The sequence below is a fragment of the Ambystoma mexicanum genome, chromosome 11, assembly GCF_040938575.1.
Source record: "Ambystoma mexicanum isolate Mex_15411 chromosome 11, UKY_AmexF1_1, whole genome shotgun sequence".
Taxonomy (NCBI): domain Eukaryota; kingdom Metazoa; phylum Chordata; class Amphibia; order Caudata; family Ambystomatidae; genus Ambystoma; species Ambystoma mexicanum.
The window spans coordinates 1,272,658,767-1,272,677,252 of NC_090934.1; the positions used below are offsets into that span (position 1 = coordinate 1,272,658,767).

The following is an 18,486-nucleotide window of genomic DNA, read 5'->3' on the forward strand; positions in this document are numbered from 1 at the left end:
AGGGGCATAATTATATTTTATTACTTCCAGCCCTAGAATATTTGGGGAAAGTGTTTGATAGCCTGGAGGGTGCATCATTAATGCATTTTTTTTTTAAAGTCGCCAACCTGATGACTTTTTTCATGGCCACATTACCTGATACCAGTATTACAAGCTGCTGCAATAACTGATGTTGATGTGAAACAACACCCTCCTTGTCAGTGCATATGGACCTACACATTGTACAAAGTTGTGTCGCCCAAAGGCATTCAGAGAGAAGAGTTGAAGGGTGAATGCTAGTCATGGCATGTGCCTCTACCGCCTCACCCCACGCTCCCCCATACTAGCACACACCGCGTGGGTTCCATCCCGGCAATTTTAACATGTTGCTCATTTACACTGCCACAGCCGCACTCTCTGCAGCATACACAGGTTAGGAAGAAGAGTCGGTGCGCAATACACAACAACAATGGTGGCCGATAGTTACAACTGTTATAAGGAAAAGGCACACAATGTCAGCAACTCAGACACCGAAAATTAAATATACGAGGGTTTACCTCGGGGAATATAAAAAGGATGAACTTGCTGTGTGCATGTGATTTTAAAAAAAAAAAACTCGCATATAAAAGAAGTATCAAAATATTTTTTCTGTTTTAAAAAAGGGTTGCCTTGTTATGTTTAAAAATGGTTTTCATGATGTCACAATAGAGTTTTTGTGTGTTGTTTTTAACATAGATGGACAGATAGGCAGCCTAGCTGGAGCAGAAGTGCTCGGTGATAAGGGGATTGCCTGCTGCTGGATAACCTACACATTCCAGGAGCTACCACTCGGCCAAAGAGCTAGGTGGCCTGCTATTGTGTGACGCTAGAGGGCGGTGGAGTATAGGAAAGATGCCAGGAATTGGCAACTGCACTTTTGCGTGTTTGCATATCAATTTTCAGTTGTTTTGATGGTGTTATTGAAGAGATTTTAGATAGTATTGCAAATATGACTTTAAAAAATTGAGAATAGTACAGTATACGCAAAGGTCAGGCTGCTCGCCAGCTACAGGTTGCATACTGGTTATTTACAGGGAATTTTAGATCATGTGTAATTAATCTCTATAGAGGGGATTTAGGCCCAAGAAGAGAACATGGAAGCAAGTTTCATCCTTACTCCTCTGAGCTACCAGGGAAAGGAGGCAGGGCGGCATGGCCTGAGCTTGCATGTCAGTTTCATCCATACGCACCCCCCACCCCCACACCCCTCCTAGTCAAGCTAGCAGGGAAAGGAAGCAGGGAGGCATGGCCTGAGCTTGCATGTCAGTTTCATCTCTACCCCTCCAAACTACAAGGGAAAGGAATCAGGGAGGCATGGCCTGAGCTTGCATGTCAGTTTCATCCCAACCCCTCCAAACTACAAGGGAAAGGAATCAGGGAGGCATGGCCTGTGCTTGCATGTCAGTTTCATCCCTACCCCTCCAAACTACAAGGGAAAGGAATCAGGGAGGCATGGCCTGAGCTTGCATGTCAGTTTCATCCCTACCCCTCCAAACTACAAGGGAAAGGAATCAGGGAGGCATGGCCTGTGCTTGCATGTCAGTTTCATGCCTACCCCTCCAAACTACAAGGGAAAGGAATCAGGGAGGCATGGCCTGAGCTTGCATGTCAGTTTCATCCCTACCCCTCCAAACTACAAGGGAAAGGAATCAGGGAGGCATGGCCTGAGCTTGCATGTCAGTTTCATCCCTACCCCTCCAAACTACAAGGGAAAGGAATCAGGGAGGCATGGCCTGAGCTTGCATGTCAGTTTCATCCCTACCCCTCCAAACTACAAGGGAAAGGAATCAGGGAGGCATGGCCTGAGCTTGCATGTCAGTTTCATCCCTACCCCTCCAAACTACAAGGGAAAGGAATCAGGGAGGCATGGTCTGAGCTTGCATGTCAGTTTCATCCCTACCCCTCTGAACTACCAGGGAAAGGAAGCAGGGCGGGCGGCATGGTTTTCATCTGTAGCAGGGCGGAATAGCATGAGCTTGCATGTCAGTATCATCTGTAGCAGGGCGGCATGGCCCGAGCTTGCATGTCAGTATCATCTGTAGCAGGGCGGAATGGCATGAGCTTGCATGTCAGTATCATCTGTAGCAGGGCGGCATAGCCCCAGCTTGCATGTCAGTATCATCTGTAGCAGGGCGGAATGGCATGAGCTTGCATGTCAGTATCATCTGTAGCAGGGCGGCATGGCCCGAGCTTGCATGTCAGTATCATCTGTAGCAGGGCGGCATGGCCCGAGCTTGCATGTCAGTATCATCTGTAGCAGGGCGGCATGGCCCGAGCTTGCATGTCAGTATCATCTGTAGCAGGGCGGCATGGCCTGAGCTTGCATGTCAGTATCATCTGTAGCAGGGCGGAATGGCATGAGCTTGCATGTCAGTATCATCCGTACCCCTCTGACCTACCAGGGAAAGGAAGTAGGGCGGGCGGCATGGCCTGAGCTTGCATGTCAATGCTCTGGGACTAGCTTTGTTTTTTCCATTAACAGTTCCATACTGCAATGAAAATAGGCATTGGCAAAGCAAACAGTTTGTGTAGACATGGGATAGGCATTTTCCAGGCAATGCCACAATGATACTGTCTGGCTTTACCATGGCAACAGCTGGCAAATGATCTTGGTATCTGAGCATGTAATAGCAGTGCCTGGCAAATGCCTACTTAACTATGTAAGAGACAAAACTCTTAGCTTTGCCAATGCTTGTTTTTTAACAGTAATTCAGTCTAAGCAACCAATAGATGCAAGGACACTCAGACTGCTTTTAAATCAATTGCCTGAGGTCACACTTGGCGAAGACATTCTTATTTCAAATGAAGCTGGTTTACAACTACAAATAATCCATCACCTTTCAGATGACTGCTATTAAGGAGTTGACATTGTTATTTCTAAGCAAAGAGCTAGCTCTGGGGGAAGCTGTATGGGAGGGTGAATTTGGACAGGGTGGGGCAGGTCGTGGCTGCGAATGGCCATAGGAAGTACCATGGCAATTGGACGTCAGAAAACCAAACACCCACAGGCTGTGTGTCCCTCCTCATATACCATCTCTCTCCTCGCTTCACTTCTCATCCAGATGTTTTGGGTTATAGTCATTGCTTACTGTGCCAACTTTACCAAAAACTAAACACGTGACTAACTGGGCATTTCCATGTATGCATGGGGTTCTGAATGAGGATGGTCACTCCTGTTAATATGTGCCATGTCCCTGTAAGAGATATTAGCCACTGATGCAGTATAAAGGACCCTTGCAAGAGAGCATGTACACAGAAGCAGCGACATCCTGCAAACACATGTTCTTGCGCACTACTATAGACTTTCGTGACATGAGCTGACTCTGTACTAACGATGCCGCTGCTACAACATGGCCGCATATGTCTATGGAAAATGGCGACAGCAATTGGATGGCTGTGTCTCCAAGGCATAGCATGGTCACACATGTCCCCACAGACCATGTTGATGTTGTGTTATGAATCGCCCCTTCTTTCACCCCGACACAACCACATGCTGGTGAATGAGCCCTAAAGCACCAATCCACTGGAAAGATGCAGAGACACTTTGAAGCCAATTTCACTGGGAGATTAGGGAGAGGTTATTGACTCGGGCAGTGCATTCTGGGAAATTGCATTTTGCCTACCTGATGTCAAACACTGGTAATTTGGTGGACTGGCCGTCGGGAGATGCTCCTTAATCAGCTGAACTAATTTCAATAGAGCGAGGGGTGTTGCTATGTCTGGAAAAGATCCGCTGCTATGCTAATGTCGGGATTGTCGGGACTCGGGGCTAGCAAGCATTTCGGTTGTAGCCTGTGAACTTCTATCCGGGGCTACACCAAAAGGCCTGGAGTATAGCCCCCTCAGCGCCTTCCCAGCAACGCCTCTGCCTGGAGCTAGTCAGGGGTCCCAGAGCCCCTAATAAAACTTGTTCTAATGAAGTAATTATATTATTTTCCATTTTTATCATGACAGAAACGGCTAGTGGCGTCTATGCTGCAATCCGTGTACCCGAAACCACAGATGAGGCCGGAGAGCTGAACTCATTCCAGGACTGCACCGTGCTGTACGACTACACGGCCCAGGTAAAACAGCATGATTTCAGTGCGTCATCCTCAATGCTGCGATTGCTGTGTACTCAGCTTATTGGGATTCCAAGCTGACCCCAGGCATGGACAGGCCTCGAAAGTCCTCCGGGGCCTAACGTCAGATGTATCCTATGCAAGCGCCACATTGTCTAACAAGTGAGGCCTGAAGCTAATGTAGTCGGGCCCACCGCAGTGAAATTGACATCTGTGAAGGCCCACCCAGTGCTGCTGAGTGGGCATTTACAGATGTTGGCTGGGCCTTGCCCGCTCAGGCTCCACCATTTCTACGCCAAAGACGTTGCTCTTCTGCAACGATAACTTTCTTCAAATGTTCACAAAAATCTGGCCTTCCTTCTCTTCTGCAAATCCAGAATTTTACACGGCCGAGTGAACCGATGGAGGTGTGTATAGGGGTATCTGTACATTAGGTAATGTCTCGCTTCCACCTGTGGGTGGCTTTATCCAGGAATGCAAAATCTGCAGAATGCAGTTAGACGGGTGGCTTAGTGCCCAGAGGTCAGGAATGCACCCCTGCAAAGGTAACAATGGAAGGGTCCATGGGCGAGTGCAGCACTAAATGCCGACGGGGCAAGTTGAAGTCTTGAAGGCCTCAATAAACTGGATCGCTGTGCACGTACTGTCGCCGCACTCATGTGGCCGCCCTTTAGTTATTTGTGTCAACACGGAGGCCTCCTGCTGTGGTTACTGAACACTACCGGCCTCCTTATGACTATGGTGGTAACTAAAAACAGGTCGTTTTTTAAATACCACCTAATTATCAGTTGGGATCACTGTGGAAATGTACTCTAGGATTCAAGTAGAAAGTATTATAGGTTATTTTAAAATGAAGTGATATTTGTGAATAAATTTGGCAAGTAAAAGACCACGTGCTTTACCATTACCACCATACTCTTAATGCGCCCCATATGTAGTAATTAACTGCTTCTATGGCACATGTCACCCTAGAACCAGGAATGTTTCAGCCAAGCATTCATTATGATATAAAAGGTTATTTATAAAGCGCTTAATACTCAGAGGTTTCTAAGCACGGACCCGAGGTGCTCCATGTCGTCTTGCTTCCAAGGCGAGCACGTTGCCCCTGAGCTATCCGCCCGAGACTCATCAAAAGAGAAACAACCATACACAAATCAGCCTTGGTCCTGCCACCAGTGAAGAAAACCTAACCTGAACTCCAGGCAAGGGAAGTGCTTGGCTAACAAGAGTGGCATGAACTTGGATGGGTTTATGGTCAATCCATCAGACTGCCTTTCCATCAAAATGCTATCTTTTACATGTAAAAGATAGCCTTTCCATCGAAACCAGTCCATCAAATTTCTAAATGGACATGGTTAGATGGATATGCTCTTTTAAATCTAAAAAAACAGCATTTCAAGGCATTTTTTATAACGTTAAAACGTTACATGGAGCTGTCCAGTGCTGAAATCTTCAAAGGATTAGCACTGGCCAGCTACCCAGCTGAGCATGTGTGTGGATGAAAAGCTGTCTCTTCTTCACCCAATATCTCAACCATCCCTAAGAGCAAAATAGTCACCTGGAAGAAGAAACAGGCGTATGTACACATGATACACAAGAAAGCATTTAGCTACAAGCAAGTTACGCCAGTGTCATTAACCGAAAAACACCTTCCAGCCTGTGAAAGTTTGGCAGGATACTCTTCCATCCACATGGCACTTACAGTCCCAAAAATGCTTCAAAATAGCCTACAACAAAAAGATCTGCAGTGTTTTAGTCGCTGTTGTGTACAGTGCACTACAACTGGTGGCCATGGGCGGGCGGACAGGAAAAAGTATAGGTCCATAAAACTGTGGCATTAGTGATCACATCGGCAAAGCCCATGACTCCAGATTGGCACCGGCGACGATCTCCGTTTTTTTTGGGAAATTAGAGTCGAAACCACCACCCCGGTATACAAATTGTAAACATTCGCCAGGAACGATGAAAGGGCCGTGGCCTACGGTTGGTCATTCCACAGTGACGCAAGCTTCACTAAAGCTGCATCTGTGTAATGATGGTGGCACCTGCAGCTGCTGGATGCAGGAAGTTGCCAAAGTGGACAGCAAAGGGCAGGGGGAGACCTGATGGACCAATAGGTGCCAACTGGGCGAAGAGGCCTGTTCACTTCTCCCTCTTCTAATCATAAATCTTACGTAGGGTCATTTCTTATATGCAATTGAACACATTATTTGTTTCCATCCTTTTTAGACCTTAGACTGGATATTTTGACCCATTGGAAAGAGTTTTGCCTCAGGAGGTTATGCCTTGCACAGCCTCTTATAAATGCCCCGAGTGACATATGCGCATAGTTGCCGCTGAGTGACATATGCAATATGCACATAGTTACCCCTGAGTGACATATGCACATAGTTGCCCCTGAGTGAAATATGCAATATGCACATAGTTGCCCCTGAGTGACATATGCAATATGCACATAGTTGCCCCTAAGTGACATATGCACATAGTTGCCCCAGAGTGAAATATGCACAGAATTGCCCCAGAGTGACATATGCAATATGCACATAGTTGCCCCTGAGTGACATATGCACATAGTTGCTCCTGAGTGACGTATGCACATAGTTGCTCCTGAGTGACATATGCACATAGTTGCTCCTGAGTAACATATGCACATAGTTGCCCATGAGTGAAATATGCACATAGTTCCCCATGAGTGAAAGATGCACATAGTTCCCCATGAGTGAAAGATGCACATAGTTGCCCATGAGTGAAAGATGCACATAGTTCCCCATGAGTGAAAGATGCACATAGTTGCCCATGAGTGAAAGATGCATAGTTCCCCATGAGTGAAAGATGCACATAGTTGCTCCTAAGTGACATATGCACATAGTTGCCCCTGAGTGACATATGCAATATGTACATATTTGCCCGAGTGACATATGCACATAGTTGCCCCTCCCTGAGTGACATATGCACATAGTTGCCCCTCCCTGAGTGACATATGGACATAGTTGCTCCTGAGTGACATATACACACAGTTGCCCATGAGTGAAAGATGCACATAGTTGCTCCTGAGTGACATATGCACATAGTTGCCCCTGAGTGACATATGCAATATGCACATATTTGCCCGAGTGACATATGCACATAGTTGCCCCTCCCTGAGTGACATAGACATAGTTGCTCCTGAGTGACATATACACACATGAGTGAAAGATGCACATAGTTGCTCCTGAGTGACATATGCACATAGTTGTCCCTGAGTGACATATGCACATAGTTGCCGAGAAAGCATACAGTATGCTGCACAGACAAATAAGGCATTTGTGTATTTTGTCCTATAACGCGTGTGTTTTATGAGGGGGATACAAGAGTGGAAAAGCATTGATTGCCAGCAACTTAACATCTCTGTTGTGCTGGTATTGGCTTGCCCACTCATTCTCGACATGCTTCTGCTGGCACGATTTTCCAAATGTGCCAGCTGTGAGAGGGATCTTCGATAAACTCGGGTCACCACTCAACATGCGGGTGAGGAGCTGACCTGAAACTATGTTATACCCCCACATATGCAATACTGAGCTACACGCCCGCTGCACATGGCCAGCTTCTAGTCTAGTGCTTCTGATGGACTAATATAAGCGCCCTACTCGCTTCTGGAAAAGTGCCAGCAATGTCCAATTGAAAATAAGGACGAGATGCTGAGAAGTGACGTAATCTCCCTTGGTGAAATATCTGACCGTAAAATGTGCTGTCTCATCGGCACCCCATATTTAAGAATTCTAGGGTGCCCGGCGCTAGGCCTGTGCATTCACGAACCTAAGGCCATAATGCTGCGTTACCGCTCAGGGAGTGGGCGGTATGGGTTTTACCGTGCAACCCCGGAGTTACGGGCTTCAGGTGACAACGAGGCATAGAATATTTTATAAAGAATGAACATATATCGAATATTTTATAACGACACATTTTATGTAGAATGCACTTAGGGGTGGGGTAAAGGGTTAAATAATTTTTGGAAATGGTTGGGGTGGGTTTTTAGGGGTTGGAAACCGGGGTTTGTTGAGGGGGGGGGGGCAAAAAGAAGTGCATTCTTCATAAAATGTTTTGTTATAAAATATCTGATATATGTTCATTCTTTATAAAATATTTCGGTATAAAGACATGTAAACCAAGACAACTCATCACAGCCTGTCCCCCAGGTGATAACCACCCTTTTTTTCTCTTAAATTTATACTCCAATTAAACCAGGACTTCACTTGGTTCTGTGGGATACTCCCAGGTGAAAAGAGTATTTCAAGTCTGGAGTCTTTTGCCCTGTTACCTGTTGTTAGGAAAGATTTCGTAATTGTAGGTAATTTTCCTTCCATGTGGCAACCCCTAAACTTTTTGCTGTTGTTTTCACCTTGTTCTCGACTTTGCCAGAGAAGTGCAGACTTCTGCCGCACTCCTCTGGGCTTTCGCTCCTTTCTTACGGGGAAACAGACATGCCCTTATGACAGTCAGTACCGGGGAATGCTGTTTCCCGTAGTTTCTTTTATCATGTTGTGGCTTTCGTGCAACATGACACAAGAGGGCACTGTAAGCTAAGTTAAAACTCTCTTGGGTCTCTAGCCTTCTACAGGCCCTAGATACTCGTTTAGGATTGTATCTGATCGGTGCAAGAGATTCAGGGACGGGAATGGTGGCAGCGATCGTTTCTTGTGTTTTGAGCTCCTTTTGGCGTTCTAAGCACGTTTCTCGCGCTTAACCCAAAATGGTGGCCTGGCTCCCAAAATGGCCAGACCACGAGGCTCCTTTGTCCTGTCCGGTGACCGTCTTGCTCCCTTCACCTTCCCCAGGTCGAGCCGACCCGGGGCCTTCCTTATTTGGGCATGTACTTTCCCGCGAAACACGGATGCTTTCGCGGGCTTCTACATGTTGTATGTGTGCCTCCAAGATGTGGGCTGGGATGTCTGGTCCCAATACACATCCTGGGTGCCAGAGAGTCTAGGGTGGTGTGAATGCCTGGGACCACCGTGGTCCGTGATTGGTCCACGAATGGTGTGAGTGTTGATGAGCGGATCTCCCATTGGGTCCCCTCCGTTTTGGCGCGAAGGGAACCGTGGATAAGAGGGGGCTGGAAACACCACTACCATGTCGATCTCCTGAGTTCTCACGAACGAAGAAATACAGGGGCCAAGTATCCTGCAACCACGAGGCTGGACCGAGGAATCGCTGGTGACCCGCTGAAGGACTTCTCCACTGCACTGCTGTCGCCTTGTGAAACCCTTTTCACCTTTGATCGAACCAGAAGGCCTGTACTGGTACTTCGACCCTTGGAATAGCAGGAACAGCTATTCTCGGCATCTTCACCATCTCCTGCCAGTAAGCCTTCGAAAGCGTCTCTGGGCCATCCAGCTGACTGACCAGCTTACACGGGAGTCCTGCTCTGTAACCGCCGCCAGGTTGTGTAGTATTTCGAGTCCTTGTCACTCTCACACGCTTCGTACACTTGGCGTTCCCAGGTCTGAAGTGAGTAGTGTACATTTGGCTCAGATACACACGGCCGCTCCGTTGCCCTGCTGTGGTAACGAACTGTGCGGGTTTCTTAGATTGGGACGTCTTTTTACTCGACACGACGAGGCGTTCCCTGCTCTTCTGAACCTGCCAGCTGCTGAAACGGACGCGGAGAAGCCTGGGTCTGCTTGCATCGGGGACCGGTGAGTAGCATAGCTACGATCTGGTCGCCCTCCTGCAGGAGCCCATTGCTTTTCCCCGCTGTGTCAAAACAGCACCCTTTTCCGTACTCGCGCTCTGCTTCTGCCCACTGTGGAGGCTGCGCTTGAGTCGCGGAACTTGTTCTTCTTCTTTTGTGCACTAAACAGAACTGCCTGATTTCCCTCGAAGAGCTTCTCCTTTTGCCCGTTGGCACCAGCGTGTGCAGGTACTCTTGAGCACAAGGCTCCACTCTTCGCAGGGCTCGGACTTCCATCTAGTTAGGTGCCGCTGAAGGCGAACTGGGTCTAAGCATTATTACGCACTGCCTGTCTTCCTTCCCTTTTAGGTGGACTCCCCATTTCGTGCATATAACGCTTGAGACTGTCGTATTTGTATATATATTGTGTTGATATGGTATGTGTTGGTTTACTATCGTTATATTGTGATTTTCTCGCTACGGTCATTGTTTTAAAGGCCTTGAAATAAATGTGTATATATTTTTAATATAACAACTGTTTGGAGTAGTTTGTAAGTGTTCTTGCTTTGTGTGCTCATTGCGGGCTTTCAGTCACCCTCACCCCTCTTGAGACCTAGTCTTGACCGCCGCGATCGCTACCTTGATGGGTCTGGCTCGTCCAGAGGTTACCCTGTTCCAAGTAATTAGGTTGGCCTTCTGCGCCACCAGGACAGAGTTCAGAAATCCGTCTTAACAAATTGGTGTACAGCGGTGGGATACGACTGAAGGTATCCAGTGTTGCGCACGAACTAAGGCATTTCAGGTTATTCCAAACAGGACACGTATTGAATTGTTGTAGTATAACTTTAAAAAGGCCATAGTCCTATCTAACAGAATGGAAACAAATACCTTGTTAACTTTAAATGCTTCCAAATCAGAAACATTGAAAAAGATGTGTGCGGAGAGAGGTGTTTCCTCTCAAGGCACGAAATTGGAAATGATCCAAAGAATCGTGGCGTGGCAAGAAGCGCAGCTTGACGCTATAACTTCTGAGGACAGTGCGGAAGGTGGTGGGGCTGCTCTCACTGGTAGAACCGACGGTTCTGCCGCTGCACTGATCCATCGCGACCACGAGGACAGGGAGGACGAGATGTTTAATGTTTCCTCTGCCAGTGCTGATGGGGAGGCTATGCTTGAATTCAAGAAGCATTAGCTGCGGTTTAGGCAGCAGGAGCTTGAATTCAGCATAGCAAAACTAAAAATCGAACAGGCAGAAAAACAAAAAGACAGGGATCACCAGTTGGAACTGGCCAAGCTTCAGGTTGCAAATGGGTCCAAGGGTCCTGGACATGGGTCTGGGGCCTCCTCTCATCCACGGTTTCCGAAAGATCTGCTCAGTGTGTATGAAGAAAGGAATGACATTATGGACTGGCTGAATGCGTTTGAGTATGCATTGACAATGCTGATAAGATTGCCTAGTTACTCAGCAGACTGCCCCATTCTGGCTGTAGTGCCATTATGGAAATGTCAAAGGCTGAGCGAGCTGATTTCGCAATGTTAAAGCAAACTCTCATTTTAAAGTTTGGGAAGACTCCGGCCCAATATTTGAAACGTTTCAGAGAGTATAAGAAAAAGGAAGGTGGTACTTGGGTATCTTATGTCACTGAATCCTTGAAAAACTTAACTGGCTGGGTCGAAGGTTATAAGGTTTCTACCTTCGAAGGCATGATAAATCTTGTCATGCTGGAACACATTTTTGCATCTTCTTCCCCGGAGCTTAAGCAGCATTTGGCCGATTCGAAGGAGATAGATCCTAAGAAGCTGGCCATTGCAGCAGACTTATGGGTGTCACATCGAGTGTCCCATAAGGACAAAACTCATCCTGGTAAGCAGGAGGAAGGGAAAAAGTCCAAAGATATGGAGGGTGGAGAATCTGATAAATCTTCTTCTCATAAGGGCCACAAAAAGAAAAATAAGGGTAAGACACAAGAGAACTCACAGGGTAGTGGAGGTCGGCCTCCGAACCAGAACTCTGGTTACAATAAGCCTCCCTATGTAAACAGACCCAATGGATCTTGTTTTGCTTGTGGAGCAACTGACCACGTGAAGGGGGATCCCCGGTGTAAGGTTAGACCTTTGGGGGTCCACTCCGCTAAACAGGCCTTCTCCTCCTACGAGGAAGAAGAGATTACAGGAGCATCCTTCTCCTCAGATTCATTTCCCAGCGGGATAGAGGCTGAGGTAGTTTTAGCTTCCCTGGGTTCCTGGGAGCCTAAAGTCGCAGAGGCTTATGCTAGGATTCCGGATAATACCAAGCACTACTTTAAAGACAGTGTGCTGATCAATGGAGTAGATACTCCAGCTCTTAGGGATAGTGGGTGCAGTCGCACTGTAGTGGATTCTACCTTGGTAGACTCAGAAGAAGTTGCCAGAGCTACTCTGATGCCCACTAAGTTGGCTGACGGCCCACTCTGTATATTCCCAGTAATACCTGTAAATCTTACTTTAAATGGTACAGCAGTCAGGATTCCAGTGAGCATTCAGAGAAACGTCCCGGGAAAGGTCTTGTTAGGTAATGATCTCAGAGCTTTAGGGCTCGTAGGAGACACTGCCGAAAGACCCTACACACGGTCTCAAGCACGGGCAGCATTGGCCAAGACCAATACGCCGCCCCAGCCGAAGGGGAAACCCAAGGCGAAAGGAGTCGACAAGTCAAGACGAGGGAAAGAGAATATTCCCCCGAGCTCACCTACCACTGCGGTGGAGGAAGTTGGTCAATCGCCCGGGCCTGACGAGGAGGTGGCGATGCCTGAAGTATTTGACCCCAACGATCATCCTGAACTAAAAGACTTGTTAGTTGAAGGAGGTCCTGATAGGGACGAATTCAGTAAAGGCCAACGTGAGTGCCCATCTCTGGAAGGCCTAAGGAGACAGGCCTGCTCCCAGCTTGAGGGTGAACCTCCTGGGACGCATAGGATTTATTGGGAAGGTGGACTCCTGTATAGTGAGCCCACAGAGTCTACAGAAGGAGACCATAGGCGGTTGGTGGTTCCCCTTGCTGTTAGGCCCTTCCTCCTGCAGTTGGCGCATGAAGTTCCCCTTGCTGGTCACCTTGGTATGAAGAGGACCAAGCAAAGGTTACCCATGCACTTCTACTGGCCCAAGATGGGGGTGCAAGTAGAAAGTCACTGCAGGAGTTGTGCCTCCTGCCAGTTGTCTGGTAAGGTTGGCGCGACAATCCAAGCTCCGTTGGTACCGCTCCCAGTTGTGGGGGTACCATTTAAAAGGGTAGGGATCGACATTGTTGGTCCCCTTGACCCGCAAACATCCTCGGGCAATAGGTTTATCCTGGTGCTGGTCGACCATGCAACCAGGTATCCTGAGGCCATCCCATTGAAAACTGTAACTGCCAAGTCAGTTGCAAAAGCTTTACTCGGCATATTTACTAAGGTTGGCTTCCCTAAAGAAGTTGTGTCGGATCGTGGCAGCAACTTTATGTCGAAGTTTATGCAGGCTATGTGGAAAGAATGTGGGGTCACCTACAAGTTCTCTTCTGTATACCACCCCCAGACCAATGGTCTGGTGGAACGTTTCAACAGAACGTTAAAGAGCATGATTGGGGCTCTGGAGGAACCTCAGAGAAGAAAATAGGATCTTCTTTTACCATGCTTACTGTTTGCCTACCGAGAGGTACCACAGGAGGGTGTTGGCTTCAGCCCCTTCGAACTTCTGTTCGGTCATCCCGTACGGGGACCCTTAGCCATCGTCAAAGAGGGATGGGAGATGCCCACTCCCCCTGTTACTACCAACGTAGTTGATTATGTGCTAGGGCTCAGAAAACGGATGGTACTTCGGATGGGCTTGGCTAGTGATAAATTGAAGGCAGGACAAGCGCTGGTGAAACATTGGTACGACCAGAAAGCTTCCCTCATCAACTTTACACCTGGTCAGCAAGTCCTGATCATGAATCCCATAAGGCCTCGAGCTTTACAGGACAAATGGTCAGGCCCTTACACAGTGGTGGAGCCCCTGGGTGAGGTTAACTATTTAGTGGACCTTGGAAGGCCTGGACAGGCTCCAAAAGTGTTTCACGTGAATAGGCTGAAGGCTTTCGTCCCAAGAGTCGAAATCGCAGCACTGCTACTGGCTTCAGATGTTGAGGAAGAGGAGTCGGAACCTCTCCCCGACCTGTTCCAAAGCGGTCCTTCAGATAGCTCCTTTGAGGGTGTCCGAGTGGCCCCTCACCTGACTTCTGATCAGCAGGCTGAGGTGAAAAGTTTGCTTAGGCAGTTTTCCCCCCTGTTTTCACAGTCGCCTGGTTTGACACCTTGGTGCAAACATAACATTGACACAGGAGACAGTGTACCTACCAAAAGTAGGGGATACAGGATGTCAGACAAAGTACGGTTTTATATTAAGACCGAGGTCAACAAGATGTTAGACCTTGGGGTGATTGAACCCTCTAGTAGTCCTTGGTCCAGCCCTGTGGTTTTGGTTCCAAAGGCAGGCACTTCTGAATTGAGGTTCTGCGTGGATTACAGGGCTCTGAATGCTGTCACCAAGACAGATGCACACCCCTTGCCTCGAACAGATTAGCTGGTGGATACTTTGGGTGCCTCCAAGTACCTCAGCACGTTTGACCTCACTGCTGGCTATTGGCAAATAGCTTTAGCAGAACATGCCACGGAGAAGACAGCATTTTCTACTCCAGACGGCCTTTACCAATTCCGGGTAATGCCGTTCGGGTTGAAGAATGCACCTGCCACTTTCCAGAGGCTTGTGAATCATGTGTTGAATGGGTTGGACGAATTCTGTCTTGCATATCTGGACGATATAGCAGTTTTCAGTGCCACCTGGGAAGACCATGTGAAACACCTCGGGATTGTGCTCCAGGCTCTTCAGAAAGCACACCTAACCATAAAGGCTAGTAAATGCCAGATTGGACAAGGCTCAGTGGTTTACCTTGGACATGAAGTAGGTGGAGGGAGGATACAGCCTCTTCCCAGTAAAGTACAAGCAGTACAAGACTGGCGTACCCCCACTACACAAACCCAAGTGAGAGCCTTCTTAGGACTCACAGGGTATTACCGCAATTTTGTGGCAGACTATGGCACCATAGCTGCCCCTCTTACTGCCCTCACAACTCCGAAGAAACCCAAGAAGGTAACTTGGACCGACGAGTGTGAGAAGGCCTTCAATGGCTTAAAAGACTCCTTGTGCCAGGCCCCGTTCCTCAGGGCCCCTGATTATCAAAGACCTTTTATCGTGCAGACGGACACCTCTGACACTGGGATAGGAGCTGTACTATCACAAGTAGATAAGAAGGGTAAGGAACACCCTATTGGTTTTATTAGCCACCAGTTTAAGGACAGAGAGCTCAGATGGTCCACGGTAGAGAAAGAATGTTTCTCTGTTGTGTGGGCCCTAAGGAAGCTGAGGCCCTACCTCTATGGGACCCACTTCACTGTGCAAACTGACCATAAGCCCTTAAAGTGGCTAATGAACATGAAGGGGGAGAATCCAAAGTTGCTTAGGTGGTCCATAAGTCTACAAGGCTTCGACTTCACTATTGAGCATAGGCCACGTGTCCAACATAGCAATGCTGATGGATTGTCCAGAATGTTTAACCGACCTGAACAAGAGACTCATCCAGGGTGGATTAGTTCCCCCTGTCCATAGTCTGGGAGGGGCGAGTGTTGGGAAAGATTTCGTAATTGTAGGTAATTTTCCTTCCATGTGGCAACCCCTAAACTTTTTGCTGTTGTTTTCACCTTGTTCTCGACTTTTGCCAGAGAAGTGCAGCCTTCTGCCGCACTCCTCTGGGCTTTCGCTCCTTTCTTACGGGGAAACTGACATGCCCTTAAGACAGTCAGTACCGGGGAACGCTGTTTCTTTTATCATGTTGCGGCTTTCGTGCAACATGACACAAGAGGGCACTGTAAGCTAAGTTACAGCTCTCTTGGGTCTCTAGCCTTCTACAGGCCCTAGATACTCGTTTAGGATTGTATCTGATCGGTGCAAGAGATTCAGGGACGGGAATGGTGGCAGCGATCGTTTCTTGTGTTTTGAGCTCCTTTTGGCGTTTCTCGCGCTTAACCCAAAATGGTGGCCTGGCTCCCAAAATGGCCAGACCACGAGGCTCCTTTGTCCTGTCCGCTGACCGTCTTGCTCCCTTCACCTTCCCCAGGTCGAGCCGACCCGGGGCCTTCCTTATTTGGGCATGTACTTTCCCGCGAAACACATCCTGGGTGCGAGAGAGTGTAGGGTGGTGTGAATGCCTGGGACCATCGTAGTCCGTGATTGGTCCACGAATGATGTGAGTGTTGATGAGCGGATCTCCCATTGGGTCCCCTCCGTTTTGACGCGAAGGGAACCGTGGATAAGAGGGGGCTGGAAACACCACTACCATGTCAATCTCCTGAGTTCTCACGAACGAAGGAATACAGGAGCCAAGTATCCTGCAACCACAAGGCTGGACCGAGGAATCGCTGGTGACCCGCTGAAGGACTTCTCCTCTGCACTGCTGTCGCCTTGTGAAACCCTTTTCACCTTTGATCGAACCAGAAGGCCTGTACTGGTACTTCGACCCTTGGAATAGCGGGAACAGCTATTCTCGGCATCTTCACCATCTCCTGCCAGTAAGCCTTCGGAAGCGTCTCTGGGCCATCCAGCTGACTGACCAGCTTACACGGGAGTCCTGCTCTGTAACCGCCGCCAGGTTGTGTAGTATTTCGAGTCCTTGTCACTCTCACACGTTTCGTACACTTGGCGTTCCCTGCTCTGAAGTGAGTAGTGTACATTTGGCTCAGATACACACGGCCGCTCCGTTGCCCTGCTGTGGTAACAAACTGTGCGGGTTTCTTCGATTGGGACGTCTTTTTACTCAACACGACGCCGAGGCGTTCCCTGCTCTTCTGAACCTGCCAGCTGCTGAAACTGACGCGAAGAAGCCTGGGTCTGCTTGCATCGGGGACCGGTGAGTAGCATAGCTAGGATCTGGTCGCCCTCCTGCAGGAGCCCATTGCTTTTCCCCGCTGTGTCAAAACAGCACCCTTTTCCGTACTCGCGCTCTGCTTCTGCCTACTTTGGAGGCTGCGCTTGAGTCGCGGAACTTGTTCTTCTTCTTTTGTGCACTAAACAGAACTGCCTGATTTCCCTCGAAGAGCTTCTCCTTTTGCCCGTTGGCACCAGCGTGTGCAGGTACTCTTGAGCACAAGGCTCCACTCTTCGCAGGGCTCGGACTTCCATCTAGTTAGGTGCCGCTGAAGGCGAACTGGGTCTAAGCATTATTACGCACTGCCTGTCTTCCTTCCCTTTTAGGTGGACTCCCCATTTCGTGCATATAACGCTTGAGACTGTTGTATTTGTATGTATATTGTGTTGATATGGTATGTGTTGGTTTACTATCGTTATATTGTGATTTTCTCGCTACGGTCATTGTTTTAAAGGCCTTGAAATAAATGTGTATATATTTTTAATATAACAACTGTTTGGAGTAGTTTGTAAGTGTTCTTGCTTTGTGTGCTCATTGCGGGCTTTCAGTCACCCTCACCCCTCTTGAGACCTAGTCTTGACCCCCGCGATCGCTACCTTGATTGGTCTGGCTCGTCCAGAGGTTACCCTGTTCCAAGTAATTAGGATGGCCTTCTGAACTTCTGCGCCACCAGGACAGAGTTCAGAAATCCGTCTTAAAACCTGTACCACCTGTGATTATTAGCACTTTCCCCTGGGCGGCACCCGCTTTATATTATCCCCACTAACCTCGCTCCCCGCCCCCTATTCCCCACTGGCTCAGTTCAAGGGCCTCATTCCGAGTATGGAGGTAGCCGTGCTGGTTTAAGTGGCATGTTTACCCCCATACCGGGTACCGGGTCCGGGTTCCTTGAATGGGGAAATACCGGGCCATTCTGACCTTGGAGGACCTGGTATTTCCCCATTCAAGGAACCTGGACCCGGTCCGTCCTCTTTTCCATTTGAGCCCCTATAGGGCTCAATGGGAATGGGGAGGATGCTAACAACGGGCCTCTTAATGACGGGCCCGTTGTTAGCATCCAGGTCTGCTCGCGGGACCTGCTAAGGACGCCTGGTTTTAGCGGGACCCGCGAGCAGACCTCGTAATGAGGCAGTAGGGGGTTAACAGCGCCCGGCAGCTCTACCAGCGCCGTTAACCCCCTACCACCTGGGTCATAATGAGGCCACAAGAGTTGCGAGCACTGCTTCTAAGGTCGCCTGCGGAGAGAAGACTTGAGTGATGGGGAAGTCCCATTCTTTTACAAGATAACTGTAGAAAATAAGAGAAGACAAGAAGCGTACTGTGCCAGCTCACTGCAACATAGATGCCAAGCAGATCGCTACACCATCCAACACATATAGGGTCCTTGGCGAGGACCAAAACATTTTTCCAACGAAAATGTTTCCATCGAATGCATATATGTGTGGGGTAAAGGGTTCATTTTGTTTGAGGTGGGTTTCTAAGGGTACAAAACAGGGATTTGGGGGTGGAGGGACATCCCAAAAAATAAAATACTAAAAAAATTCATTGATGGAAAAAATTTAGTTGGAAAACTTTCGATGCATTTTACTTTCGTTGGAAAGTTTTCGATGCAAAGTCTAGTAACCCTCTCTCTCCTGCCAAACTCCCTCCATGCCGAATAGGAATCAATGGGATTTCACCCGCCAAATGCAAAATCGGGTGTTTTCACCCGCCTCTGCGACACAAATGGTTGAGAGCTATGTTTATATGTAAAAGGATGCAGCTTTGTTTTGAAATGGACACTA

General features: G+C 48.3%; 1 protein-coding gene across 3 annotated transcripts in view; it reads left to right on the forward strand.

The window, feature by feature from the left end:
• PSTPIP1 (proline-serine-threonine phosphatase interacting protein 1) overlaps positions 1 to 18,486 on the forward strand; it is a 378,052-nt gene that overhangs the window by 334,231 nt on the left and 25,335 nt on the right. For all 3 annotated transcript variants that reach the window (XM_069624738.1, XM_069624737.1, XM_069624739.1), the window contains one exon: positions 3,973 to 4,082. In XM_069624738.1, coding sequence (XP_069480839.1) covers positions 3,973 to 4,082 — 110 coding nt within the window. The remainder of the gene's footprint in view (positions 1 to 3,972; positions 4,083 to 18,486) is intronic.